This window comes from Eumetopias jubatus, unplaced genomic scaffold (assembly GCF_037043125.1).
Source record: "Eumetopias jubatus isolate StellerSeaLion01/CBP00866 unplaced genomic scaffold, mEumJub1_p1.0 scaffold_16, whole genome shotgun sequence".
Taxonomy (NCBI): domain Eukaryota; kingdom Metazoa; phylum Chordata; class Mammalia; order Carnivora; family Otariidae; genus Eumetopias; species Eumetopias jubatus.
The window spans coordinates 91011715-91037816 of NW_028274822.1; the positions used below are offsets into that span (position 1 = coordinate 91011715).

At 45.7% G+C, this 26102-nt stretch overlaps 1 protein-coding gene across 2 annotated transcripts in view; it reads left to right on the top strand.

Moving 5' to 3' along the window:
• Window positions 1–26102, top strand: part of GLT1D1 (glycosyltransferase 1 domain containing 1) — an 81197-nt gene that overhangs the window by 24707 nt on the left and 30388 nt on the right. For both annotated transcript variants that reach the window (XM_028089006.2, XM_088019633.1), the window contains exons 4-7: window positions 1204–1255; window positions 16982–17018; window positions 18574–18630; window positions 26005–26100. In XM_028089006.2, the coding sequence (XP_027944807.1) occupies window positions 1204–1255; window positions 16982–17018; window positions 18574–18630; window positions 26005–26100 (242 nt within the window). The remainder of the gene's footprint in view (window positions 1–1203; window positions 1256–16981; window positions 17019–18573; window positions 18631–26004; window positions 26101–26102) is intronic.

The window sequence follows — 26102 nt, forward strand, 5'->3', positions numbered from 1 at the left end:
TGCATTACGCCGTAGCTCTGGCTCAGAATAGTTTGTTCGCGCTCCCTGCCCACGTCCAGGGGCTTGGGGAGCGTCTCACGAGGGATGCGGGCGCACCCATCACCGCTGGGTCAGCCCACACCAGCTGCGTGCGGGGCACGGGGCGTGAAGGTGGCCCCGGTGCAAGGGGTTATGCCCTCGGTGCCTCCCCACCGCTCTTTGTCACGCCCACACAGAAGACAAGAGGTTTCCTCTTTCCTCCATTCATTCCTCCTTAAATCCGGGGCGTGTGAATGACGGGCGGGGATGGGTGGAAGGTGGTGGGGAGGGAAGGCTTGGAGAAGACAGGCAGGGGAAGGGGGGCTCCGGAGCCCACCCTTTGGGATGGGAAGGAATCGACTGTTACGGCGTCTTGGTCATGACCACTGTTACTGTGGAGTCTGCCTCATGGGGATTTTCCATTTCCACTACTCCTTCGGCATTTATTCACTGGAATTCTGAAAGGAAGAGCTGTTCCCGTTGGTCCCATGTGCTAGTCACTTCTTTGTGTGTATCAGTATGGACACGTGGGTATTTATTTTACTCTATGGGGTACCTGTCACTGTAATGTATTTGGGCGCTCAAATCATCCCCGCCTTGGCCACGGTAGGTGCTTTGAGCTGACTCTGGTGTTCTCCCAGCCTGCCCTCACCAGTTTCGAGCAATTTCTTACTGCCTGGCCACCATAAGATGACGTTCCTGGTTCATCCCATGTGTATCCGGCCTTACTTCTGGAAACAGCCATCGCTTGATAAATGTATACATTAACATTCCTGATCCACGTGCGTTCGGTAAATTTTGGGAATACTTTACCACAGCCTTCCCGCGCTGAAGCTAGTGGACTGGAGAGCCAGTCCTCGGATGTTCCGAGTGGATTAACTAAATCCTCTGCGTCTCCCCTGCATCTGGCTTTCTGACTTTTTCCCTGCTTCTCTGACCTTGCATGGAAGGAACAACAACAAAAAATTAAAAGGTGGAGCTCCATGTGTTTATTTCGTGCATATACAACTTGTTTTGATGTGAGTGGAGACTGAACTGGAGGGCCACTGACTGCACGTGATGAAGATGGATGGCACTTGAAATTCAGCTTCTTACCTTGTCTCTCACAATTTGTTCCAAAGAGCTGTTCCCTAGTTAATTGAATTCTGCCCTAATTGTTTTCCTTATTTTTGTTCATCTTACTAGATTTGCTGTCGCTTTCACAGAGTCAATGAAGGAAACGGCGCAGACACAGTGGGTACGTGTTGATTTTGCTGTCGTGCTGGCTGAGCTGGGGAGGTGGCAGGGGAAGCTGGGGAGGTGGCAGGGGTGAGGGCTGCCTGGCACTTGGATGGGAACGGACAGTGTTTCTGTTGTGGCCACAAGAGTGTATGATGCCTCCCGCATACGGACGGTTTTTTAATTTGTGTAGATACTCTTAAGACTTGACTGATTTTTTTTTTTTTATATTGCTGCCAAACAGCAAAAATAGCCCAATCGCCGAATATTTTTATGTTCTGTTTTCTTTTGACATGCTCAGAATGGGTGATTTCCAGGCTCTGCTCTAAAGGTTGCAGCCGCCCCACGTGCATGGAGAGCAGTGATCTTTTCGGTGGTAGATGTAGTTTGCAAGGCTGGACTATTTATCCGAAGAGCTTGCAGGAGAAGAGGACTTTGTAGCTCTATGTTAGGTCCCTTACTGACTCTGACTCGTGGTGACTTGGTGGCAGGTGGATGAGCCAGTGGGAGCTGAGCTCTCAGCGGGGAGTGAGGGAAGCCGCGGTAGGGCTGGCATCTGCAGAACAAAAACAGCCAACCCAGGGGCCACTTTGCCCGGCAACCCACGAGCATGAGACTCTGCTGTTCGCCAGCGCTGTGGGTCCCCATGCGGGGCCAGCTCATCCGCTGTGCCCCCACGTATGCCCTTACCACTTGTCGGCATTATTCCTGTTGGGGTGTTGTACAGGTTCTATACTTTGTGTAGAATTTCGATCTGTAAAATCTAGTGCATGGAGACTGCTGCGTGGGGCGAAGGCGCATGCAGTGCTCTGTGGGCCCGGTGGTCCCTGAGCAAGGCTCCAACCACTGCGCATGTGCGGATGCGTTCTTCCCTATGGCCGGAGCGTGCCTACCTCCTTCTTCACATCAAACATTCCCCAGGGAAGAACTGAGGGCAATTTAATAAACTGAAAATCTCAGAATAACAAATGACAAGCTTCCTGGTTTTCTGTTGTACCAGTTTGACTGGGCAGTGTCAGCACGGGGATCCCTCTCTCTTCCCGGGCCCCCACAATGCAAGCCTGTTTGCATCATAACACAGAGACAGTGTTTGCCTTCCTCAACTTTGGGAACTCCGTAAAACCGCCAACCCTTCATCCTAATGAAGGCAGCGGCCCCCATCTGAGCCAATCCTTGATTATTCACACCACCCCTTGTAGTTAAAAACAAAATCACTTTAAGATCTCCTTGATGAAGCCATAAACAATTTTCTTAAATATTAACCTTTGAATACATGTGTTCTGAATGTTCCGTGTGATGACACAGGAAGTGTGCATACTGCTGTCTGCTGCAATTCTGGATGAGGTATGGCATTTACCTAGAGGCTCTCATGTGCTTGAGTCGCAAACTGAACCAGATACATCTTCACACGATTTTGTATCCGAAAGAATAACTGGCAGGCAAACTGGTGATTCGGATGTGGGCATCTGTTAGACAGTTTCTTAAAAATGAGTGGATCGAGCCAGTCACATTAAGCAAAACCACTGGCGATAATGTTTGAATTGTTGAGCAACTATGAGAACTTTGGAAAGCACCCCGTGGTCAGCAGCATCCCCAGGCGTAAAGACCTCCCTGGTGAGATCAGCAGTCATATGAACAAGCAGGATTTTTGTGTTGATGTTGTGTAATGATACGCTTCGCCATTTGGAAGATCTGCATGACTCAGTGAACCTGGTCTGCCATCCCTCGTGAGGTTCTGCAGCAGGAGAGAGCAGGCACCAGGGAGAAAGCCTTCTTGGAACTTGTGCTTGATTAATGTTTGCTCCTGGCCTCATGGCCCAAGCAAGTCGAGGAGTGGGGATCCAGTCGTCCTCATAATGGGAGGGTCTTCGAGGTGGCTCTGCAGGGGCGCGGATGCAGGGGGGGATGCATTTGGTGCTTGTCCTGGCCTTCACCCTATGTGGTCATGAGCTCCTTGAGGACAGGGACAAAGTGGGGTTCACTAGTGCATCCCCAGAGGGTAACACACATCCTCGTGTTCAGTAAATATTTGTTGAATTTACCAGGGACGGACCCTTTTATAGAACTTTTTATTACAGAAATTTCTACACATGAGCAAAAGTAGCAAGAACAGAAGGGTGCACTGTACCCACCACCTGCTTAAATTCTTCCATTCTTACTTAACCTACTGTCATTCTCCCCCTGGCACAGGCACACACACATGCACACATACACGCACACGCAGGCATGCACTCGCACACACGCACACATACATGCACACGCAGGCATGCACTCGCGCGCGCACACACGCACACGCAGGCATGCACTCACGTGCGCACACACACACGCACACATACACGCAAACGCAGGCATGTACTCACGCCCACACGCACACATACACGCACACGCAGGCATGCACTCGCACACACACGCACACATACACACACGCGCAGGCATGCACTCGCACACACACATGCACACATACACGCACACACAGGCATGCACTCACACGCACACATACACGCACACAGGCATGCACTCGCACACACGCACACGCAGGCATGCACTCGCACATACACGCACACGCAGGCATGCACTCGCACACACACATGCACACAGACATGCACACACGCACGCACGCACTTATTTTTTGGAATATTTTTTTAAAAGTACAGCCATCGTGCCATTTTACCTGTAAATGCACTTTGATAAAGATTTCTTTAACTTATGTACCAGGTTCTGGATAAATTTTTGTGTGAAAAGACCAAAGCACGTAAGGAAGAAATAAAGTGGGACTCAAGGATATCAACATGATTTAAGATTTTTATCAATACATTTTGGAAGAACTCCAGTGAAGGAATTTGGAAAGGGAGAGGAGTGGACTCTCCGAGTCCCAGACGCACTGAATTAGAGACACCTACTGGACTCAGGTGTAACTATGGGGACCGCAGCTGCAGTGTGAGGCTGGCCTCGGGAGAGGGCGCCCGTGCAGATTCGGAGCCCGAGTCAGCGGTGCAAAGTGGTCACTGACCGGGAACAGTTCTTCCTCCGTGAGCTGCTCTTTCAGGCAGTGAGAAGGGAACCGGCCTGAGGGCATAGAGCAGCCCAGTCCAGGCGGGTGGGACCGTCGTGGTGAGGATGTGCCCGTGGAAGGGCCATCTTCTGTCTCGGAGCCAAGTCCGCCCTTCGCTGTCACTCAGACGCACTGGGTGATCCTGGGTCAGGGGTCTCTGTTTTCAGGAAGATACTCTTCCAAGTATCTGACAAAGTATTAAAAAAAAAAAAAAAAAAGTCGAGCAGGCAGCAAAAGTTTAGTCTTCGGTGATGATGGAAGAGACACTATAATAAAAGCTAATGATAAGGAAAGGGTGTTTCTGGTTTTAGAGTTTATAGCGGTGGGGGTTAGTTATTAGATTCGAATGTGAGCCTGTTTTTTTAATACAGCTTTCTGTCCTTTTTTTGGTGAATGATTTTTCAATAAAGTTCTTTTCAATACCTTTATCTGATTAGTTTTTACAAATAAAACGTACGTATAAATAATGTAAAGCTTCATTATTCGGCCACATTTGTATAATTATTTTAGATGGATTTTTGTAGAGTGATGATTTTTACTTATGTATTCCACACAGCGATGTTTCTTGAGTAATTAAGTTTGGCTCTTCATTATTGAATTGCCAGGTTTTGTTCTTAATTTTGTGTTCTTTGTTTTAGGGAGCAGGCCTGACTCAAGGTGTCATTCAGTTAATCCAACCTAATTATTATCAAATCAGAATCAGATTTCAGTAATCCCAGATTAGAAAGATTTATGGCATTTGCTTCTTATTGCACAGAACTCACTGGTTATTCTACTCATGGTTACGGTTTATTCTAGGGAGGTCATAGACTTTATCAGGCTATAATCAGCCACTTGGAAAACTGTGTAGGGCAAAGGCACCCTTGCCTTCTTCCCCGTGGAGTCAAGCCATTCTACCCTCTGGTTATTGATCTGAGACAATATCGGCAGAGGATTGCCAGCCAGAGAAGCTTACTCAAGCTGAGCATCCAACATCTTTATTGGCGCTTCATTCTGTAGGCTTGACTGATTGGTGAACTGCCCATAGTAGAAGCCAGTGTCCAAGTGGACAAATGCCACTCGACTCCAAGTCCCCCCCCCAAACTTCGTGGGTGGTTTTTGTGGTATGGCCGGCTCCCACCCGAAGACCAATGATTGGGACTGACCCCACCCTAAACAAAGACACTCCTATCAGGTCTCACACAAAGGACAAGTTCTTTTTCTTTTTTAATTTTTTATTGTTATGTTAATCACCATACATTACATCATTAGCTTTTGATGTAGTGTTCCATGATTCATTGTTTGTGCATAACACCCAGTGCTCCATGCAAAATGTGCCCTCTTTAATACCCATCACCAGGCTAACCTATCCCCCCACCCCCCTCCCCTCTAGAACCCTCAGTTTGTTTTCCAGAGTCCATCCTCTCTCATGGTTCCTCTCCCCCTACAACTTACGCCCCTTCATTCTTCCCCTCCTTCTATCTTCTTCTTCTTTTTTTTTCTTAACATATATTGCATTATTTGTTTCAGAAGTACAGGTCTGTGATTCAACAGTCTTGCACAATTCACAGCGCTCACCATAGCACATACCCTCCCCAGTGTCTATCACCCAGCCACGCCCCCACCCCCCACCACTCCAGCAACACTCAGTTTGTTTCCTGAGATTAAGAATTCCTCATATCAGTGAGGTCATAGGATACATGTCTTTCTCTGATTGACTTATTTCACTCAGTGTAACGCCTTCCAGTTCCATCCACGTCGTTGCAAATGGCAAGATCTCATTCCTTTTGATGGCTGCATTATAGTCCATTGTGTATATATACCACCTCTTCTTTATCCATTCATCTGTCGATGGACATCTTGGCTCTTTCCACAGTTTGGCTATTGTGGACATTGCTGCTATAAACATTGGGGTGCACGTACCCCTTCAGATCCCTACATTTGTATCTTTGGGGTAAATACCCAGTAGTGCAATTGCTGGATCGTAGGGTAGCTCTATTTTCAACTGTTGGAGGAACCTCCATACTGTTTTCCAGAGCGGTTGCACCAGCTTGCCTTCCCACCAACAGTGTAGGGGGGTTCCCCTTTCTCCGCATCCCCGCCAACATCTGTCGTTTCCTGACTTGTTCATTTTAGCCATTCTGACGGGTGTGAGGTGGTATCTCATGGAGGTTTTGATTTGGATTTCCCTGATGCCGAGCGATGGTGAGCACTTTTTCATGTGTCTGTTGGCCATTTGGATGTCTTCTTTGGAAAAATGTCTGTTCATGTCTTCTGCTCATTTCTTGATTGGGTTATTTGTTCTTTGGGTGTTGAGTTGGATAAGTTCTTTATAGATTTTGAATACTAGCCCTTTATCTGATATGTCATTTGCAAATATTTTCTCCCATTCTGTCGGTTGTCTTTCGGTTTTGTGGACTGTTTCTTTTGCTGTGCAAAAGCTTTTTATCTTGATGAAATCCCAATAGTTCATTTTTGCCCTGGCTTCCCGTGCCTTTGGCGATGTTTCTAGGAAGAAATTGCTGCGGCTGAGGTCGAAGAGGTTGCTGCCTGTGTTCTCCTTTAGGATTTTGATGGACTCCTGTCTCACACTGAGGTCTTTCAACCATTTGGAGTCTATTTTTCTGTGTGGTGTAAGGAAATGGTCCAGTTTCATTCTTCTGTATGTGGCTGTCCAATTTTCCCAACACCATTTGTTGAAGAGACTGTCTTTTTGACATTGGACATTCTTTCCTGCTTTGTCAAAGATGAGTTGACCATAGAGTTGAGGGTCCATTTCTGGGCTCTTGATTCTGTTCCATTGATCCATGTGTCTGTTTTTGTGCGAGTACCATATTGTCTTGATGATGACAGCTTTGTAATAGAGCTGGAAGTCCGGAATTGTGATGCCGCCAGCTTTGCTTTTCTTTTTCAATATTCCTGTGGCTATTCAGGGTCTCTTCTGGTTCCATACAAATTTTAGGATTTGTTCCATTTCTTTGAAAAAAGTGGATGGTATTTTGATGGGGATTGCATTGAATGTGTAGATTGCTCTAGGTAGCACTGACATCTTCACAATGTTTGTTCTTCAAATCCATGAGCATGGAATGTTTTTCCATTTCTTTGTGTCTTTTTCGATTTCTTTCATGAGTATTTTATAGTTTTCTGAGTACAGATCTTTTGCCTCTTTGGTTAAATTTATTCCTAGGTATCTTACGGTTTTGGGTGCAATTGTAAATGGGATCGACTCCTTGATTTGTCTCTCTTCTGTCTTGTTGTTGCTGTATAGGAATGCCACTGATTTCTGTGCATTGATTTTATAGCCTGCTACTTGACTGAATTCCTGTATGAGTTCTAGTAGTTTTGGGGTGGAGTCTTTTGGGTTTTCCACATACAGTATCATATCATCTGCAAAGAGTGAGAGTTTGACTTCCTCTTTGCCGATTTGGATGCCTTTGATTTCTTTTTGTTGTCTGATTGCTGTGGCCAGGACTTCTAATACTATGTTGAATAGCAGTGGTGAGAGTGGACATCCCTGCCGCGTTCCTGACCTTAGCGGAAAAGTTCTCAGCTTTTCCCCATTGAGAATGATATTTGCTGTAGGTTTTTCATAGATGGCTTTTATGATATTGAGGTATGTACCCTCTATCCCTATACTCTGAAGAGTTTTGATCAAGAAAGGATGCTGTACTTTGTCAAATGCTTTTACTGCATCTATTGAGAGGATCATATGATTCTTGTTCTTTCTTTTGTTAATGTATTGTATCACGTTGATTGATTTGTGGATGTTGAACCAGCCTTGCAGCCCAGGGATAAATCCCACTTGGTCATCGTGAATAATCCTTTTAATGTACTGTTGCATCCTATTGGCAAGTATTTTGATGAGAAGTTTTGCATCCATGTTCATCAAGGATATTGGTCTATAATTCTCCTTTTTGATGGGGTCTTTGGTTTTGGGATCAAGGTAATGGTGGCCTCATAAAATGAGATTGGAAGTTTTCCTTCCATTTCTATTTTTTGGAACAGTTTCAGGACAATAGGTATTAATTCTTCTTTAAATGTTTGGTAGAATTCCCCTGGGAAGCCATCTGGCCCCGGGCTTTTGTTTCTTGGGAGATGTTTGATGACTGCTTCAATTTCCTTAGTGGTTATAGGTCTGTTCAGGATTTCTATTTCTTCCTGGTTCAATTTTGGTAGTTGATACATTTCTAGGAATGCATCCATTTCTTCCAGGTTATCTAATTTGCTGGCATAGAGTTGCTCATAATATGTTCTTATAATTGTTTGTATTTCTTTGGTGTTCGTTGTGATCTCTCCTGTTTCATTCATGATTTTGTTGATTTGGGTCATTTCTCTTTTCTTTTTGATCAGTCTGGCCAGGGGTTTATCAGTCTTCTTTATTCTTTCAAAGAACCAGCTCCTAGTTTCGTTGATATGTTCTACTGTTCTTTTGGTTTCTATTTCATTGATTTCTGCTCTGATCTTTATTATTTCTCTTCTCCTGCTGGGTTTAGGCTTTATTTGCTGTTTTTTCTCTAGCTCCTTTAGGTGTAGGGTTAGGTTGTGTATTTCAGACCTTTCTTGTTTCTTGAGAAAGGCTTGTATTGCTATATACTTTCCTCTCAGGACTGCCTTTGCTGTATCCCAAAGATTTTGAACAGTTGTGTTTTCATTTTCATTGGTTTCCATGAATTTTTTTAATTCTTCTTTAATTTCTGGTTGACCCATTCATTCTTTAGTAGGATGCTCTTTAGCCTCCATGTATTTGAGTTCTTTCTGACTTTCCTCTTGTGATTGAGTTCTAGTTTCAAAGCATTGTGGTCTGAAAATATGCAGGGAATGATCCCAATCTTTTGGTACCAGTTGAGACCTGATTTGTGACCTAGGATGTGATCAGTTCTGGAGAATGTTCCATGGGCACTAGAGAAGAATGTGTATTCTGCTTTGGGATGGAATGTTCTGAATATGTCTGTGAAGTTCATTTGGTCCAGTGTTTCATTTAAAGTCTTTATTTCCTTGTTGATCTTTTGCTTAGATGATCTGTCCATTTCAGTCAGGGGGGTGTTAAAGTCCCCCACTATTATTGTAGTGTTGTCAATGTGTTTCTTTCCTTTGTTATTAATTTCCTTATAAAATTGGCTGCTCCCACGTTAGAGGCATAGATATTTACAATTGTTAGATCTTCTTGTTGGATAGACCCTTTAAGTAGGATATAGTGTCCTTCCTCATCTCTTATTACAGTCTTTGTTTTAAAATCTAGTTTGTCTGATATAAGGATTGCCACCCCAGCTTTCTTTTGGTGTCCATTAGCATGGTAAATGGTTTTCCACCCCCTCACTTTCAATCTGGGGGTGTCTTTGGGTCTAAAATGAGTCTCTTGCAGACAGCATATGGATGGGTCTTGTTTTTTAATCCAATCTGATAGCCTGTGTCTTTTGATTGGGGCATTGAGCCCATTTACATTCAGAGTAACTATTGAAAGATATGAATTTAGTGCCATTGTATTGCCTGTAAGGTGACTGTTACTGTATATTGTCTCTGTTCCTGTCTGATCTATGCTGCTTTTAGGCTCTCTCTTTGCTTAGAGGACCCCTTTCCATATTTCTTGGAGGGCCGGTTTCGTGTTGGCAAATTCCTTTAGTTTTTGTTTGTCCTGGAAGATTTTAATTTCTCCTTCTATTTTCAAAGACAGCCTAGCTGGATATAGTATTCTTGGCTGCAGATTTTTCTCGTTTAGTGCTCTGAAGGTATCATGCCAGTCCTTTCTGGCCTGCCAGGTCTCTGTGGATAGGTCTGTTGTCAATCTAATGTTCCTACCATTGTAGGTTACATATCTCTTCTCCCGAGCTGCTTTCAGGATTTTCTCTTTGTCTCTGAGACTCGTAAGTTTTACTATTAGATGTCGGGGGGTTGACCTATTTTTATTGATTTTGAGAGGGGTTCTCTGTGCCTCCTGGATTTTGATGCCTGTTTCCTTCCCCACATTAGGGAAGTTCTCTGCTATAATTTGCTCCAATATACCTTCTGCCCCTCTCTCTCTCTCTTCTTCTTGTGGGATCCCAATTATTCTAATGTTGTTTCGTCTTATTGTATCGCTTATCTCTCGAATTCTGCCCTCATGATCCTGTAGTTGTTTCTCTTTTTCTCAGCCTCTTTCTTTTCCACCATTTGGTCTTCTATATCGCTGATTCTCTCTTCTGCCTCATTTATCCTAGCAGTTAGTGCCCCCATTTTTGATTGCACCTCATTAATAGCCTTTTTGATTTCGACTTGGTTAGATTTTAGTTCTTTTATTTCTCCGGAAGGGGTTTCTCTAATAACTTCCACGCTTTTTTCAAGCCCAGCTAGTATCTTTAAAGTCACGATTCTGAACTCTAGGTCCGACATCGTACTAATGTCCATATTGAGTAGGTCCCTGGCAGACGGTACTACCTCTTGTTCTTTTTGCTGAGGTGATTTTTTTCATCTTGTCATTTTGTCCAGAGGAGACTAGATGAATGAGAGAACAAAATGCTAAGAGGTTAACAACATCCCCAGCAAATATACTCTATACAAATCAGAAAAGACCTGAAACCAGGGGAAAAGAAAGGGAAAGAAAGAAAAAAGAAAGAGGAAAAAAAACAAGAAAAAGATAAAAACGGGCAAAAACAGAGCAAAACAAAACAGAATATGATCAAATATGATCAGGCTAGTGCATAGATCAGTGCCACACACTGGATTTTGGGCGTATTTTGGTCTGTTAGAAGAAAGTGCCTCCTAAAATTTTAAAGGAAGAAAGACTTATATATGTACAAAATAAGGGTTGATACAATGAAGGGATGGATGATGACTGTAAAGATGAAAATTATAAAAGATTTTATAAAAGGAGTTGATAAGATAAGTTGTTTGAAAAAAGAAAGATTTTTTAAAAAAAAGGGAGAGAATATGATCCGGCAGGAGACTAGAACAAAGCCATACACTAGTGATTTAGGGTGTATTTTGATCTGTTAGAAGAAACTGTATCTCAAAATTTTAAAGAGAGAACAACTTATATATATATGCCAAAAATAAGGGTAACTACTATGAAGGGATAAAATATGACTCTAAAAACGAAAAATAAAAGTTTTTTTTTTTTAAAAAAGGGATTGATAAGATGTTGGTTGAAAAAGGGAAAAAGAAAAATTCAAAAATAAAACAGTTAAGACAATTATCTTTGAAAAACTAATGAATCATGGTAAAAAAGCCATGAATTGTGTGTGCAATATTCCCCTAGCGCTGGAGTTCTCCCGTTCTCCTTGATCGGTAAACTTGGTCTTGGCTTGCTGGCTGTTCGTGCTGATCTTCTGGGGGAGGGGCCTGTTGCCGTGGTTCCCAAATGTCTTTGCCGGAGGCGGAATTGCCCCGTCCTTGTGGGTCCGGGCTAAGCAAGCTGCTCGGGTTTGCTCTCGGGAGCTTTTGTTCCCTGCAAGCTCTCGGTACAGCTTTGGAGGACCAGGGCGAAAATGGTGGCCTCCCAATCTCCACCCGGAGGAGCTGAGAACTCGGGGCCCCTCTCCTCAGTGCGCCCCCAGAGAAAAGCAATCACTCCCGTGTCCCTGGTCTCCGGCCGCACTCCGTGCTCACCCGGCCTGTGACCGAGCGTTTCTATCTCTGGCACCCGACCCCGTGTGGAGTCTCCAAACCCAGCAGATCCCTGCGGTGCGCTCCCGCGCCGCTCCTCCCGGGGGAGGAAGGGGAGTCTCCCCGGCTCTGCCGCTTGTTGGGTCCCTGCTGCAGGAGCAGTGGCCCGACTGGGCCGCGGATCACAGTCTATGGCCACCCCGAGCTGAGAGCCCGCGCCTCGGCTCCGTCTCTGCAGCCGGCTTCCCCGCTCCGATCCCTGGGAGCTCTGCCGCACTCAGGCACCTCCGGTCTTTCTGTGACCCCGAGGGTCCTGAGACCACACTGTCCCGCGAGGGTTCCACCCCCGCTCAGCCACTGCAGCGACGTCACTCCGCGGAGCCGACTTCTAAAAGGTCCGATTTAGTGCTCCGCGGCTCTAGCACTTGCCAGAAGCGGCCGACGGAGGCCCCCTCCCCCGCCGTCTATCCTCCCGAATATCGCCTCGGATTCACTTCTCCGCACGTCCTACCTTCCAGTAAGTGGTCGCTTCTCTGTTCAGAGAGTTGCTGCTACTCTCCTCTTCGATCTCCTGTTGAGGTCGTAGGTGTTCAGAATGGTTTGATCCCTATTCAGCTGAATTCCTGAGACCAGACGAAATCCAGGTCTCCTACTCCTCCGCCATCTTGCTCCGCCCCCCAAAGGCCAAGTTCTTTATTGCACACTGTCTATATCCAGAATCTTATTATTTCAACATGTGATCAATATAAAAATGACAAATGAGATAGTTTTTTTTTGTTTTTTGTTTTTTGTTTTTTTGCATGAAGTCTTCAAAACCTAGTGTAGTTTTGCACTCAGGACACATCTCCTTTCAGACCAGCCCTGGTGTGGCTGGAGGCTGCCGCATTGGTCAGCCCAGCTCTGCACATACAAGTGGGGGATGACCTCTTTCAAGATTGCTCAGACACGTGCTCACACAGCATCAGGCCGTGAGAGACATCTTAAAAGAAATGTCCCCAGAAGGGGTACTGTGTCATCCCCGGGTTCCTTTCAGCCCTCTCAGAAAGCCGGGCACTACTCTGGAGGCTGTTTATGATCCCCTACCTATCTCTGGCTGATGACACAAATTAGTTTGATTGGATTTCAATAAGGATGGTTTATGTTGTCTGTTTGAATTTGAAATGCCATTGTTTGCGCTTGCCGTTATTTTTTTAGTGTTGTTTATATCAACCGTAATGTGATGTCGTACCTATTTTGTGAAGGGCGCAGTCCCGGTGGTTCTTCGCCAGGTCTGCGTGCTGCATCGTTAATATTTATCACACAAGTTCAACACTGGTCGTGTTTTGGGAAAACACTGCTCTGTTGGTTTGTGAAATTATAACCTTGATTTGGCATTTTTAGGAATTTGATTCACTACTCACTGCTAACTTTGATGTATGCCTTATGGAAATGTAAAGCTGGTCTATACGGAGTGTTGGTTTCTTATGATGGTACGTAACAGACATTCAGCATGCAAATCTGTGTTAGAAGTTAAGGTTTCTTTCTCTGAATTCACCAGACTTTCATCAGAAAATTTGATTATTTAACAAGGAAGGAAAAAGAAAAGTAAAGCAAATGAGGTATGTGTCGTAACGGAAGGCTTTTCTCTCCACAGAAGCAAAGATCTTGGGTTTACTAGGTCTCCGTTGGGTTCAAACCCCCATAGGCCTCCAGAAAATTCAACTGCACTGTCGACCAGCTTTTTCCAAGAAGTACTCTGCTAACAGGACTTTCCCCAAATTCAAATATTTATTTATGAGCTAGCTGGTTTTTTAAACATCTTGAGTTTGAGTAAATGTTGCTTGAAGAGGTTATCAAATTCGAGAAAGCACGAGGATATAAGCAGAATGGCCCATCTGTACTCTTTGCCGAGGTTAGTGCTGAGCTAAGCCTTCTGGTGTCATTACTTTTTGGAGATTTTATTTATTTATTTATGTTGCATAGTTTGGAGACGGTGCCTCCCCACCTTCTGGGGAACCAGTGTTGTGCCTCACCTCGGCACCCGTTAAAGAAAAATAACTTTCTTGAAGCAGTTTTGTGTGAGGCCATAGTGGACTTTTACTTTCAGTGTGTGCATGTGCTCATCAATATTCTTTTGGAAATTAAAATGCAGAAAGCAAGACAGATCTCACGGGCTATCACATGGTGAGCTCCCAGAGCCGACGCAGGTGTTAGCGCCTGCCTCTCGCAATGAGCTGCGCGTCCACTGATCGCTGAACTCTGTGTACCAAGCGCATGTTGTCCTGTGAACGCCTTACCCCTTCCTTCTGCATGGCCCGTTGCCCTGTACCTGACGATCTCTGAAAATCAGGCTGGCAGCAGCAGGAACCCACAGACCACAGCTTTGTTATGGTTTCCCCCGAACTTTGGAAACCTAAAACCCTGCATCTCAGGGGGTTCATCCTTAGATGCCCTCTTTGTCTGCGGCCCTCCCCGCAAATACTCTGTAGGAGAAACTCCAGGGACTGATCGTACCCTAGGAAGCTAATCATTTTTAATAACTTCTGTTAAGATTGGCTTTCCTCCGAGAGTTCTTGATGGAACTGGAAGTGTTCTTTGCATTTTTCTTCCCCAAATGAGATCCCTGGGAATTGAAAAGTTTTAGTGTCATTCTAAGGATGAAAAACTCATCAGTTCCAGAGCCCAGACCCCCGCCCCCCTTCATGAGCTCATGACCTGGGGGCTCAGACATCTGGAATGATCAGAATTGCTTCGAATTCATCAAATCACCAAGGCACAGAACGGCGGGGGGAGCTTTTGAATAACATCAATAATCCCCAGTTATTTACTCCGTAGATGTAACTGTTTCTTAAAAAAAAAAAAAAAAAAAAAGCCTTCCCTCCGGTTTTCCTCCTGGCATTCCTATTTCTTGCATTGCCAGCCAGCTTTGGATTCCACAGGACCGGCTCCCGATCCAGTCTTCGGAGACACTCCTCACCCCATTCATGTGTTTTTCTTTTCTCTTTTATTTTCTTTCCTTGCTTAAAAACCAACTTCTAAGGGAACAGGGTGGAGGGAGAAGGAAGGGAACCACATCCCCTGAAAAGACCCCAATTCCGGTGCGTTTTTTTGACATAGGTATATTTTGAGAGCTTTCCACCTTCGAGCCATGATTGTTCTAAAGCAATTTGTAGCTCTTTTAAAAATGTTTTTTCACAAAGCCACCATCAGAAACTGCATTGTTATTTCAAAATAAAAATTAATATTTGTCACCCACACACCCTGCGATTGTATGTATATTTCAAAAATAACGTTTACTGTGGTTTCTACTTATGGAGAGCTGAATTTCAGAAGGTTATGTAAATTTTAAAAATGGGGTATCTATTTGTTGTTGCTCTCTGTTACTCCATTATAAAAAGGCATGAATTAGCGTTTGGGTCTGTTAGAAGGTCATGTGTATTTATAAGTATCTACCCAACAGGACACTGGCTTTTTATATCTAGTAATGGGCCAAATTTAGTAATGGTTTTCTCATAGACACCATGGCGCATACTCCCTCCCCACCCCCTACACACACACACACACACACAGAGCCTTTTTCATTTTCTGCATCAATGAGCTAATCTTGCAAGGGAAGTGATGTACAAGAATTTTGACTCTTCTATTATTTCAAGGCAAGAGAAACAACAATAAATATTGAGCAAAGAAAGCTAATTTGTATTTAGAGCATTTCAATATAGATGATGCTTTTCAAAATCAATACAAGCCAGTTGGCTTTTGCCAGATTTCTTTTATTATAAAGATTAAAAATAAACCAGTCCAGATATTTTTTATATTGTAACTATTTTCTTGACTTACAAGGATAAGATCTTAAAATATCATTCATAACGTTTTAAATGTCCATATAGGACTTGATATTTATTTTCTCATGGTTTGAGTAGATTTAAGAGAAATAATGCTCAAAGATATGTAAAGACCAGCAGATAAATCCAGAAATTTCTACATAGAGTCCATTCATTCTGCTTATGGAGTTGGGATGCCAGTTTAATTATTTTTGTTTGTTTCAGAAGGAATTTTCTTGAAGGGAGCATTGTGGGTTTATGCATTTCTAATTGCAGATGGAGCATATTTCTAATGGAAACAGAGGCAAGGCAAAAACCCTATTTTGCCTTCCCTTAATTAATCAAATCTATGTAGAATTATATTGAATCTGTTTTTGTCAAACGCTGGTATTCACTTTAAAGTTTAAATACCAGGCTGACATGTTTTTGCCAGTGTGTTAGCATCCCTTTCTCAGGGCTGCTCGAAGAAGCAGCAGGCCTAACCTCCTCTGCGCACCAATAAAAGTCTCTTCAGCTTTCCAGTGAAATTACAATTACACAAAAGGAGTAGGTTAGGGCTCTGGACTTCAGTTTCTAATTTCAAATTGTTGCTATCAGCCATTTTTTCCATTAAAATTAACATTTTTTTCACTAGTAAGGAGGAGAATTTTTTAAACATTTTTTTTAAGGCTTACTATTTTAAGGGCAAAAGGGGGCGCATCCCCGCTGTGTGGTGAGCTGAGGAGGGCGGTCCGGGCGTTAGAGGTCTCAGCTACAGAACGTAACGGGAAGGGCAGAAACGAAGCCAACTGAGTCGCGTCTGTGTAGGGAGTCGCAGCCCTCTGCCCTGAACACGGCGGGATGCCGCACCTCCCAGCCCCTTCCCTCTCCTCCCAGCCTCCCTCCCCCTCCCCATTTCTTCCCCACGTTTTGGGGGCTGGGTAGTGTACTCCTTCCATTCAAGGACTTGTGTCCCCAAACCAGGGTTCCCGAACGCCTGCCTCCAGCTTCCACACACGACAGGCTCCCCACGGGCTCGGCCATCGGCATGTTCACGGTCTGAGCTTCCGTAACTTCCTACTGATGTAGTAAGCATACAGTCATCATCATGCATAAGGCCTCGTCTAAGGGAGCTCTTCTTTTGTGCTTACCTTGAAGATGCCGTGTTTTTAAGGGGCTACCCCCCAATAAAAGGGAAGGAACTCTCTGCTCTTAGAAAGTAACTAGTGTGTGAACAGCTGTGTGGATGATGCTTTGTGACGTGTTCCAAAGCGATGGTCTCATGGCCTTATTTCTAAAAAGCAGTTGCAATGGACTATCCAATTTACTCTTTCCCTCTCTCCTTTCTTTTCAAAAGCCGCATGCCAGGGGTAAGATCTACGTCCAGAGTCAAGGTAAGAATTTTAAAATTTACGTATTCTTAAAAGATGAATCTTTTTAGAGACATGTACTGACGTGTTTGTGGATGAAATAATATGGTGCCTTAGATTTACCTATTAATAATTAGTAGAATGGATGTGCCTTTTATTTCCTAATGTGAAGATAAAGGACAAATACAACAACATTATAAAAGAACAATTTAAAATGCAGGTCCTTTAACATTTTCGACCAGTAGAAGGACAATGTGCTCTCTCAGGGGTATGTTTACAAAAGGAGAAAGCTGAGCTTCTCGGTTTTAGTTGAACTGGGGGGGAAAAGGAGCCCTTCTGCTCCAACCTCACCCCTTCCTGCCGTCAGGCAGGCAGTCCCTCCCTGACGGTGGCCTCCACAGCCTTTCGGGAAACCCTCAGCATCTGAACGCAGCGAGGGAACCACTGTATTCTTGTTTAAACAATAGGAATCATGGGAAGAAGCCGTTGCAAAGTGGAGCACGTAACCCACTGCAAGCTCGGGTCAGCGCAGGTGCCGAAGCCCAGAGGGGCACAGACCCCCGAGTCCTGCCTCAGCTGCACCGTGCATTATCACGGGTATGCATTCTCCAGTGCTTTCAGTGATATTTTTAGCAGAAGAATCACTTACCAAATAAGCCCTTTCTTGGAACACCCATTTTAAAAAAGATGCACCGAGTCTGTATGTATAAAAGGTGTCTCTAAGTGTCAGGGCAGGTGCGGGCCTGTCTTGGCCGGATCTATAGTGGAGGAGCACGCGGGCACACCAGGCAAACACAGGCTCACACGCAGCCTCTACCACCTACACCCTGAGTCGCCGTGAACACCGTGTAACCTGTGTGAACCTCAGTTTTCAGCTGGATAAACTGGGGGAGTCAGTGTGCCTAGCAGGGCTTTAAGGGGTCCCAGGAGTGTGTGGTCTGCACCCCCCTAGGGTCTGTGCCCAGGGCGGACGTGCAGTGCACACTTGCTAAGTAGTATGAAAGTGAGCATCTGTGTCGTTCGGTGGAGACGGTGACCTCAAAGGGACATTTCAGAGAGGCTTACATGACTTAATTTACATGGCCTAAAACTTCACGGATGTTTCCTGTTATCAGGATAAGCTGTTAAATGATGCCTTGAATTTCCTACATCTTAAATGTTCAATTCAGAGAATTTTAAACAAATCTGTTGGAGGAGATACCACAGATAGCAGGCAATCATGTGTGATGTGGAGAGGACCGGGATTAGGAATTTTAAACAGAGATGCAATTCATACATGGGGCTGCGATGTAGAAGCTGTTGCTTGCAGGCCTTTGTTAGAGACTCATGTTTCCTACCACCTGGAGGCTGTCCCACCCCGTGATGGATGGCGAGGTCCAAGGGGTCACCTTTCCTCACTGGGGACCCATGGGCTCCCTTTGAACCTCCCGTGCAGGAGGGATGAACAGGTGTTCACAAGGCACTCAGAACTCTGAGTTCTTTGTAAGAACCAAGTAGGAGACCATTATCTGAATGTCGACACAAGCTAGCTGGCTGCATCTCATCAACGTGGACTCTCTTTCTCTTTCCTTCGACCCAGGAGTCGTGACAGTACCAAACGCTGCCTTTAACTGGAACACCTTCCTTCACTGTTCAGGTGAGAGATGAGTCTTCTCACGAGATTTTGACCAGGGCTCATCCTGTCCAGTGGTGTCAGGTACATGGGGTGCTCACGTGGTTTTGGAAAAGAGGTTCTTCGGGTCCAACGGAACAAGGGGAGCGAGGATCGGGAACTGTGGTCAGGACACGCCTGACTTCTCTCTGTTCCTGAGTGTTCTCTTCTTTGGGGGAATGGGACGAAGAGCGGGTCTGGAGGAGGACTTTTAATCCATTCTGGGTCCAACTCGTCTGTGAGGTACCTGTATCCATATGTGAATAATTTCTCCTGTGTCCTCTGCTTCACCTTTCCATTTTCTTCTAGTTTATCCATTTTTCGTTAGTGGTCAGCACTGTCTGAGCCCTGATCAAGAAACCTTTGCCTGCTCAAAGTTCACAAAAATATTTTCCGTTTCTTTTCCTCCAGAAGTTTTAGTGTTTTCGCTCTTTCATTCAGATTATAACCCATCTGAAATTAATTTTTGCATGTGATATGAGATAGGGATCAAAATCCCTTTCTTTCTGAACCTTGTGCTAGTATCATTCCCTGAAACCTGCTGCAGGTTTATAGAATGTCAAGAAATCAGGTAGTGTGAGTCAGCAACTGCTTCACAATTGTTTCAGCTAATCTGGGTTTTTTGCATATCCGTGTACATTTCCACTCACCTTGTCAATCTCTAATAAAATCCCATGCGTTGATCTATAGATTGATTTAGGGAGAATGGATATATCTTAAAATTAATTTGTCTTAAGGTCCATGAACATGATCTGTCTACTTTTTTTTTTTTAAAGATTTTATTTATTTATTTGAGAGAGAGAGAGAATGAGAGACAGAGAGCACGAGAGGGAAGAGGGTCAGAGGGAGAAGCAGACTCCCTGCTGAGCAGGGAGCCCGATATGGGACTCGATCCTGGGACTCCAGGATCATGACCTGAGCCGAAGGCAGTCACTGAACCAACTGAGCCACCCAGGCGCCCAGATCTGTCTATTTTTTAAGTGTCATTTACCTTCCTAATAATTTTGACAGGTCCTTATGGTTTTTTAAAAAAGAACATTATTGGGGCGCCTGGGTGGCTCAGTCTGTTAAGCATCTGTCTTTGGCTCAGGTCATGATCTCAGGGTCCTGGGATCGAGTCCCGCATCGGGCTCCTTGCTCAGTGGGGAGCCTGCTTCTCCCTCTCCCTCTGCTGCTCCCCCTGCTGCTCCCCCTGCCTGTGCTCTCTCTCTGTGTCAAATAAATAAGATCTTTTAAAAAAGAAAAATTATTCTTAAGGATTTTATTAGTTTTGATGCTACTCAAGAGGTTTTTTAAATTTTATTTTTGAATTGTTTGTTGCTAGTATACAAAAGTAATTGATTTTTGACATTATATCCTGAAATCCTATAAACTTATTTCATTCTAATTACAGCATGAGTTTCAATTCCTTTGTAGTATTATTTTGAGTTCTACAAACTTATTTGACCAATCCCTTTTTAAACATTTTGATATACAGTGATGGAGGTGCTAGGATTTCAATCTTCATACATTTGCCCAATTGTTTTCTTTGGAACACCTAAAACCAGAACCTCTGGGTTAGATGATGCACGTAATCAGAGCTTTTGTGCATCACGCGTAATGTCTCCTGGAAAGGTAGCATCAGTGAGCATGTCCATCAGCGATGCTATGCCATTTTCCCTACACACAGTGTGGCCAACAGAATCTAGCCTTCGTATTTTCCATATATGGTATGATCTAAGTGCAGTCACGACGTTTAAACAAAATTTTGTTGTACAATATCTTTAAATATAGGGAGTTTTTTTGTCCACCCATGAGGCCCATAAGTGTATGCTGTGGGGACTGTCATTGCCCTACAGGCCGACCAACCCAGTAATTCTGCGGAAGGTGTGGGAGCAGCTAACATTGACCCAACAAATGCAATGTAAAGTTTAAGAACTCATCTGTTTTAACCTGTACCGCTTCTCGCAAGAGTTGACGGTGCAAGGGTGCTGTAGGGGTACAAGGGGGGTCTGACGTTACAAGCCTGACGTAAACTTCAGAGAGGAGCTGAAAATGCAAACCACAGGCCCCGTCCGAGCAAACATGCAGACCCTCCGAGCCTGTCTTCTCTCAGACAAGAAACCCCCACCGCCTACTGTATGTCAGCATTAGGTTCCCTTGGAAAAAGAAAATTTCTAAGCTTTTTATTAGAAACCATTTTCCAAGTGCATCCATCAGCCTCGAGGCCAGCAGCAGGGCTGCTCCCCACGTCACAGGAACCCCCGCCATCCCACTGCTCTGTCGCGCCAGGAAGTGCGGGCCATTATTCAGAACCAGCCAGCCTGCTGTAAATCGCCTGTTGGGAGGTTATTTCAGCTTCTGTATATATCACGGGATGCCGCTGCGGTTGTGACCAACAGTCATCATGTCCAAAAGGAGGGGGATTTTTCATCAAGCCTGTAGTCTCTGGTGGATTGTTTCATTGGTCTTACTATGGAGTGATTAACGGAACAGCTGAGGGATCGCAAGACTCCTCAGACCCGCCGGGCGGCAGTTCCAACCTCACGTGCAGTTAGAAGCCGTGACTGTGGCCGGGACCCGCGGCAGAGGCAGGCGCGGTGGTGTCACGGTCACGGGCCCTGCTGGATCCTGGCGTCTGGTGGAGGCAGAATTAATTGGCGTCTCTGGGTTTTATGACCAGGCGTCTGTTCTCATGTGCGGGGTCGTTCATCTTTGTCGTCTTTCAGACTCCAGAGATGGACTGTCTTCCCCACCCACCCTCGATCTCAGTCTGGCCTCCAGGGCCGTGATTGTGATTTGTCACTTGCACTTTGAGCTTCAGACAGTGAAAACAGAAGATCCGGTGAATTCGACGCAGACTACTAGTGATCAGATACTCACCCCCTGAATTCTTATGAACTGCTAACCTTGCAATCCCGGGGAGTGGGTGGGGAAGGGCTCATTTAACAGTGTGCATCAGTCCCCAAGGGCCACCGTCTGCTTCTTGGGTCTCCGGTGTGGGTTTTATGATGCATCCTCCTTTACAGTGTGTTGTAGGTCCTTCTGAGAATATCCAGTTTCCTTTCTAAGCCCCAGCTAACAAACTACTAAATCTTTGTAGTTTAAAACACTGAACGATGTTTATGCTAACCAGATTTCATGTTCCAACGAACCAGCTAGGGAAAAATAAAGAACAAAGTAGATTAAAGGCACTAAGTGGGATCGTTATAATTTTTCACGTGATATTTACATAGTTATTCTGATCAGAAGATACATGTAGGCATCAAGTCAGTTACCTTGGAGTTTTTCTGTGCATTTCCATGTCCAACTTGCATGTTGCTACGGTTCAATGATGCGTGATTTTTGCTTTTAAATGCCAATAACTGGGGCACCTGGGTGGCTCAGATGGCTAAGCAGCTGCCTTTGGCTCAGGTTGTGATCCCAGCGTCCTGGGATCGAGTCCCAAATCAGGCTCCTTGCTCAGCGGGAGCCTACTTCTCCCTCCGTCTCCTCCCTCTGCTTGTGCTCTCTCTCTCTTAATAAATAAATAAAATATTTAAAAATAAATAAATAAATCCCAATAACCGATGCATCTAAAACAGCGATTCTTTGTAAGCCACCAAACCCAAAAACTATGAATGCTTAAATTTGACCATACCTTCCTGATTGTCTGTTTTGTTTGTACTTCTGTTGTTAACGTGCCTATTTAATGTTCTTTGCTCCCCTTCTGTAAACTGTATTTATATTTCTACGTGGAGACTCGAATATGCCAAGCTCGGATGATAGTATTTGTCCTCCTTGGCGGTGCCTAGGGAAATCCTTTTGTTTTTCATGTGGAAAATTCATGTTACCAGATCCCTTGATATTTTCACAGCCCCCAAATCAGATTTTCTGGCTAAAATTCACTGCGTCTAATGCGCTCAACTGAAGTCCTTGGGTTCTTTTCTCCTTATAATAACCCATGGAAAAGAAATAAATGAACAGAGCAGCTAGAACAGAAGACGGGCGAGAAAGTGGCTTCGTGCGGGTCCGGTTAGTGCCGTGGAGCCCGCTGATGAGTCAGGCAGAGGGCTGGGCAGCGTGGCGGGCGCTCAGCCCGTGGGGACCAATCCCGTGCCAGCCCGCGAGAGCGACTCACTCTGTTTTGAAGATAAAAATACCATTCTCCAGGAAGTGGCAATCGGAAGGACAGATGTGAATCCGTGCATTTGTGAGGGATGAGTTCAGACTCTGACGCGTGTTCAAGCTGGATGTTCACAAACAACGGGAAGAAAAGTAAGTTTGGAGCCAAAAGGAAGAAATGAAACCCACTAAAACATTAGCTAGGCTCCTCCTTTGCCTCCAGACGTCTATGGGCTGACCTCTGTTAGTTCTGCCTTGAAATTTAAGAATGGCCACCATACGTGCCTCCAGCCGTGGCCGGGCACGTAGGTGGAGTGGGGGCTTCCACGTGCCAGGCTGCGGCACGTGCTTTCTCAATCATGACTTCCCAATCCTTGTCTCTAGAAAACAATACTGCTGTGGGTGAGAAGCGCACAGAAGTTACTCAAACCCAAATGCTGTCTCTGCGTTTTGTTTTTTAAATCTTGTAAATTCTAAAATAAGGCAAAGCATTTAGTCCTTTGTGCTGCCGTGGGCTAATTTCATTTCCTAAGTTCTCATGACATTTAATCTCCAACCAGGAAGAAGATGAGGTCAAAGACAAAAGAACAGAAGGTTAGCTCTGTCCCCCTCCAGGGTCTGGTGAGTCAGGGCTCTCAAAATCAGGGAGTGAGTTGGGGACCAGCACTTTCATTTTTTTATTTTTAAAATTTTTTTAAGGAGGCTCCACGCTTAGTGTGGGGGCCGATGCGGGGCTTGAACTCACAACCCTGAGGTCGAAACCTGAGCTGAGATCAAGAGTCAGATGCTTGGGGCTCCTGGGTGGCTCAGTCGTTAAGCGTCTGCCTTCGGCTCAGGTCATGGTCCCAGGGTCCTGGGATCGAGCCCCACATCAGGCTCCCTGCTCCGCGGGAAGCCTGCTTCTCCCTCTCCCACTCCCCCTGCTTGTGTTCCCTCTCTCGCTGTGTCTCTCTCTGTCAAATAAATAAAATCTTAAAAAAAAAAGAGTCAGATGCTAAACTGATTGAGCCACCCAGGTACCCCAGGAACCAGCACTTTAAAAAACTGAAATGAGATAGAAAACATCAGAGTTCCTCATGTGTAATGAGGCTAATTTGGGGGGTTGCTGCGTGAGTACGTAAAAACACATATATCTCGTGTCCAAGGTTTCAATACCGTACTGTTTCTCCAGGCTGGCTTCCTGGGGGCCACGGGGTAGGGTTAGGTGGAGGCTCACTTACCCAGCATCACTGGAGCAGAAGGCCCACGGGTGTCCCAAACCACGCATCACAGCGTGGGGACAGAATAGGTTTCCAACATCTGTGCCTGTCACACAGAAGCAAATGGAGTCTCTCTACCAAGACAGCACATCGGTTCCTAAAATAGTGCTCGCTTTGGCTACCATCTCTGTGTGTGTGTTCTGCTATTGTACCTTTTTTTCAATCCATCACGACAGGTTTCCTGATCTCCCCTTTTGGGTACATTCGTGTGTCCCCTTCTACCTTCCTTCTTCTGCTCTTCTTCTTACGTACTTGAGCAGATGTTCCGGGGTCGTCGTGATGGCGGCGTCCGTGACGGTGGGCCCTACCAGGGGCTCACATGTGCAGACACAGCGCGTCAGCGCCTCCCTCACCGGCAGTTCTCGTGCGTGTGCGCCCTGTGCCCGGGCTCAGGCTTCCTCCGGTAGTTAAGAGGGCGTCCCCTGGCTTTCTCCTCGTCTCTCTGTTATCTTTCCGTTGTCACTGATAACTATTTTTCGTGAAGGCACTTTTAATTTTTGTCCTCATCCGACATTCACTCTCTGGCTTCAGCTTCACGCATGGTTCTTGTCTCGGAAGGAGGGATTTATCTGTCTCACACCTGACCTTCCTGTTCCTTAAAGGAATTCTTCAACATTATCATTCATTCAAGGGAATAGCTTGTCTCCCGGCCTCAGATTCCTCTGATCTGGGATTCGAATTCTGCACGTAGCTTCTAGCTTAGACTTTTGGTCAAAGAGTAAGTTTTGTATTCCTAGGGTTAGTTCCGGGGTACTCAGAACAGTGGGGCAATGCTTGACAGACATGCCACACCTCAGCGAAACTGTCAGTGGTTACTGCAGAGACCGTGGGGCATTTTGAGGGCCCTTCTCAGGGGGTCGCCCCAGCCTTAACATGTGAGCAGACGCTGTCTCAGACCTGGTCGCGCGTGGTCAGTGCGCAGCGTGTGTGGTCTCGTGGACGTGACATCAGTGTGTCCCCTCGGTCACTCTGATGACCCTGCTGTGCAAGGCTCACAGAAGCACCGAGAAACTGACAGCTTCTGCAGTAAGGAATGGGTGAAATAACATGCGTGAAGGAAAACCTCACCTGCATGAGGTCAGATTTTATCCCCAATTACATGCGTCTGGAAACGATGAAGTCTTAGATTAGCTTGTGTTAATTATACAGATAATTTCTATCGAATCACTTGCCTGTTGCTGCGCATCAAGCCACCTCAACGTAAAGGGGCTTAAAAGAGCCCCCAGTTTCCGGTGACCGTGTGGGCTGGCAGCTGGGCCCGGGCCGGGGGGCAGCTCCCGCAGGCCTCACCTGTCTGCTGCTGGGTCCGCGCTCCCTTCACGTGGGCCTAGGCCTGCAACTCCTGTGTGGCCTCCTCGGCGGGGGCAGCCGGGCCTCTCCCTGCAGAGCCTCGTCCTCAAGGAGGCAGCCGGCCTGGTCCTCTGGGCGGTGGTGCTCTGGGGGGCGACAGACAGCGACACGGGGCTTCCCACGGCCGAGACTCGGAAGTCACTCGCTGTCCTTCCACTGGGCTCTGTTGGCCGACACTAACCACCAGGCCGGCCTGGAGCCGAGGGGCCAAGAAGCTGTTCCACCTCTCACTGAGGGGAGCCACTCTGTGACCTAAACCCTTTATTTCACGTACCCGTGGGCACGTCCGCACTCAGTGTGTGCACCTCAGTGAACACATGCGGACTCGGGAATACCTTACTACATAAAGCGCCCCTCTACTTGCAGGAAGAAAATCTCTTCTAACCAGAATTGTACCCAAATATTTTCCAGGGCCTGTGGCTCACATTTCCGTAAGAACTGCCCCTTCCTCACTGTACAGTCCAGTTACTGGGCTAAACTCAGCTCAGGTTCACCCACCGGGAGGAGCAGTCCATTCGCGCAGTGAATTGTGTGAAGGTTGCGGGGAGGCAGGGGCAGAGGTCGGAGCCCTGTGGCTCACACCTGACCTTCCTGTCTCGGGGTCTTTGCTCCCATGGTATACAGCTGCCTCCTCTCCATTGAAAATATCTGAACTCTTCTCTTGCAGGGATTAAGCAAAATGCTGATAATTTACACATCTTTCTCCTGGTGTGTGGACTTAGACAAGTTAAGGACCCTCTTTACTTGGTGGACGCGTTCTCAGGT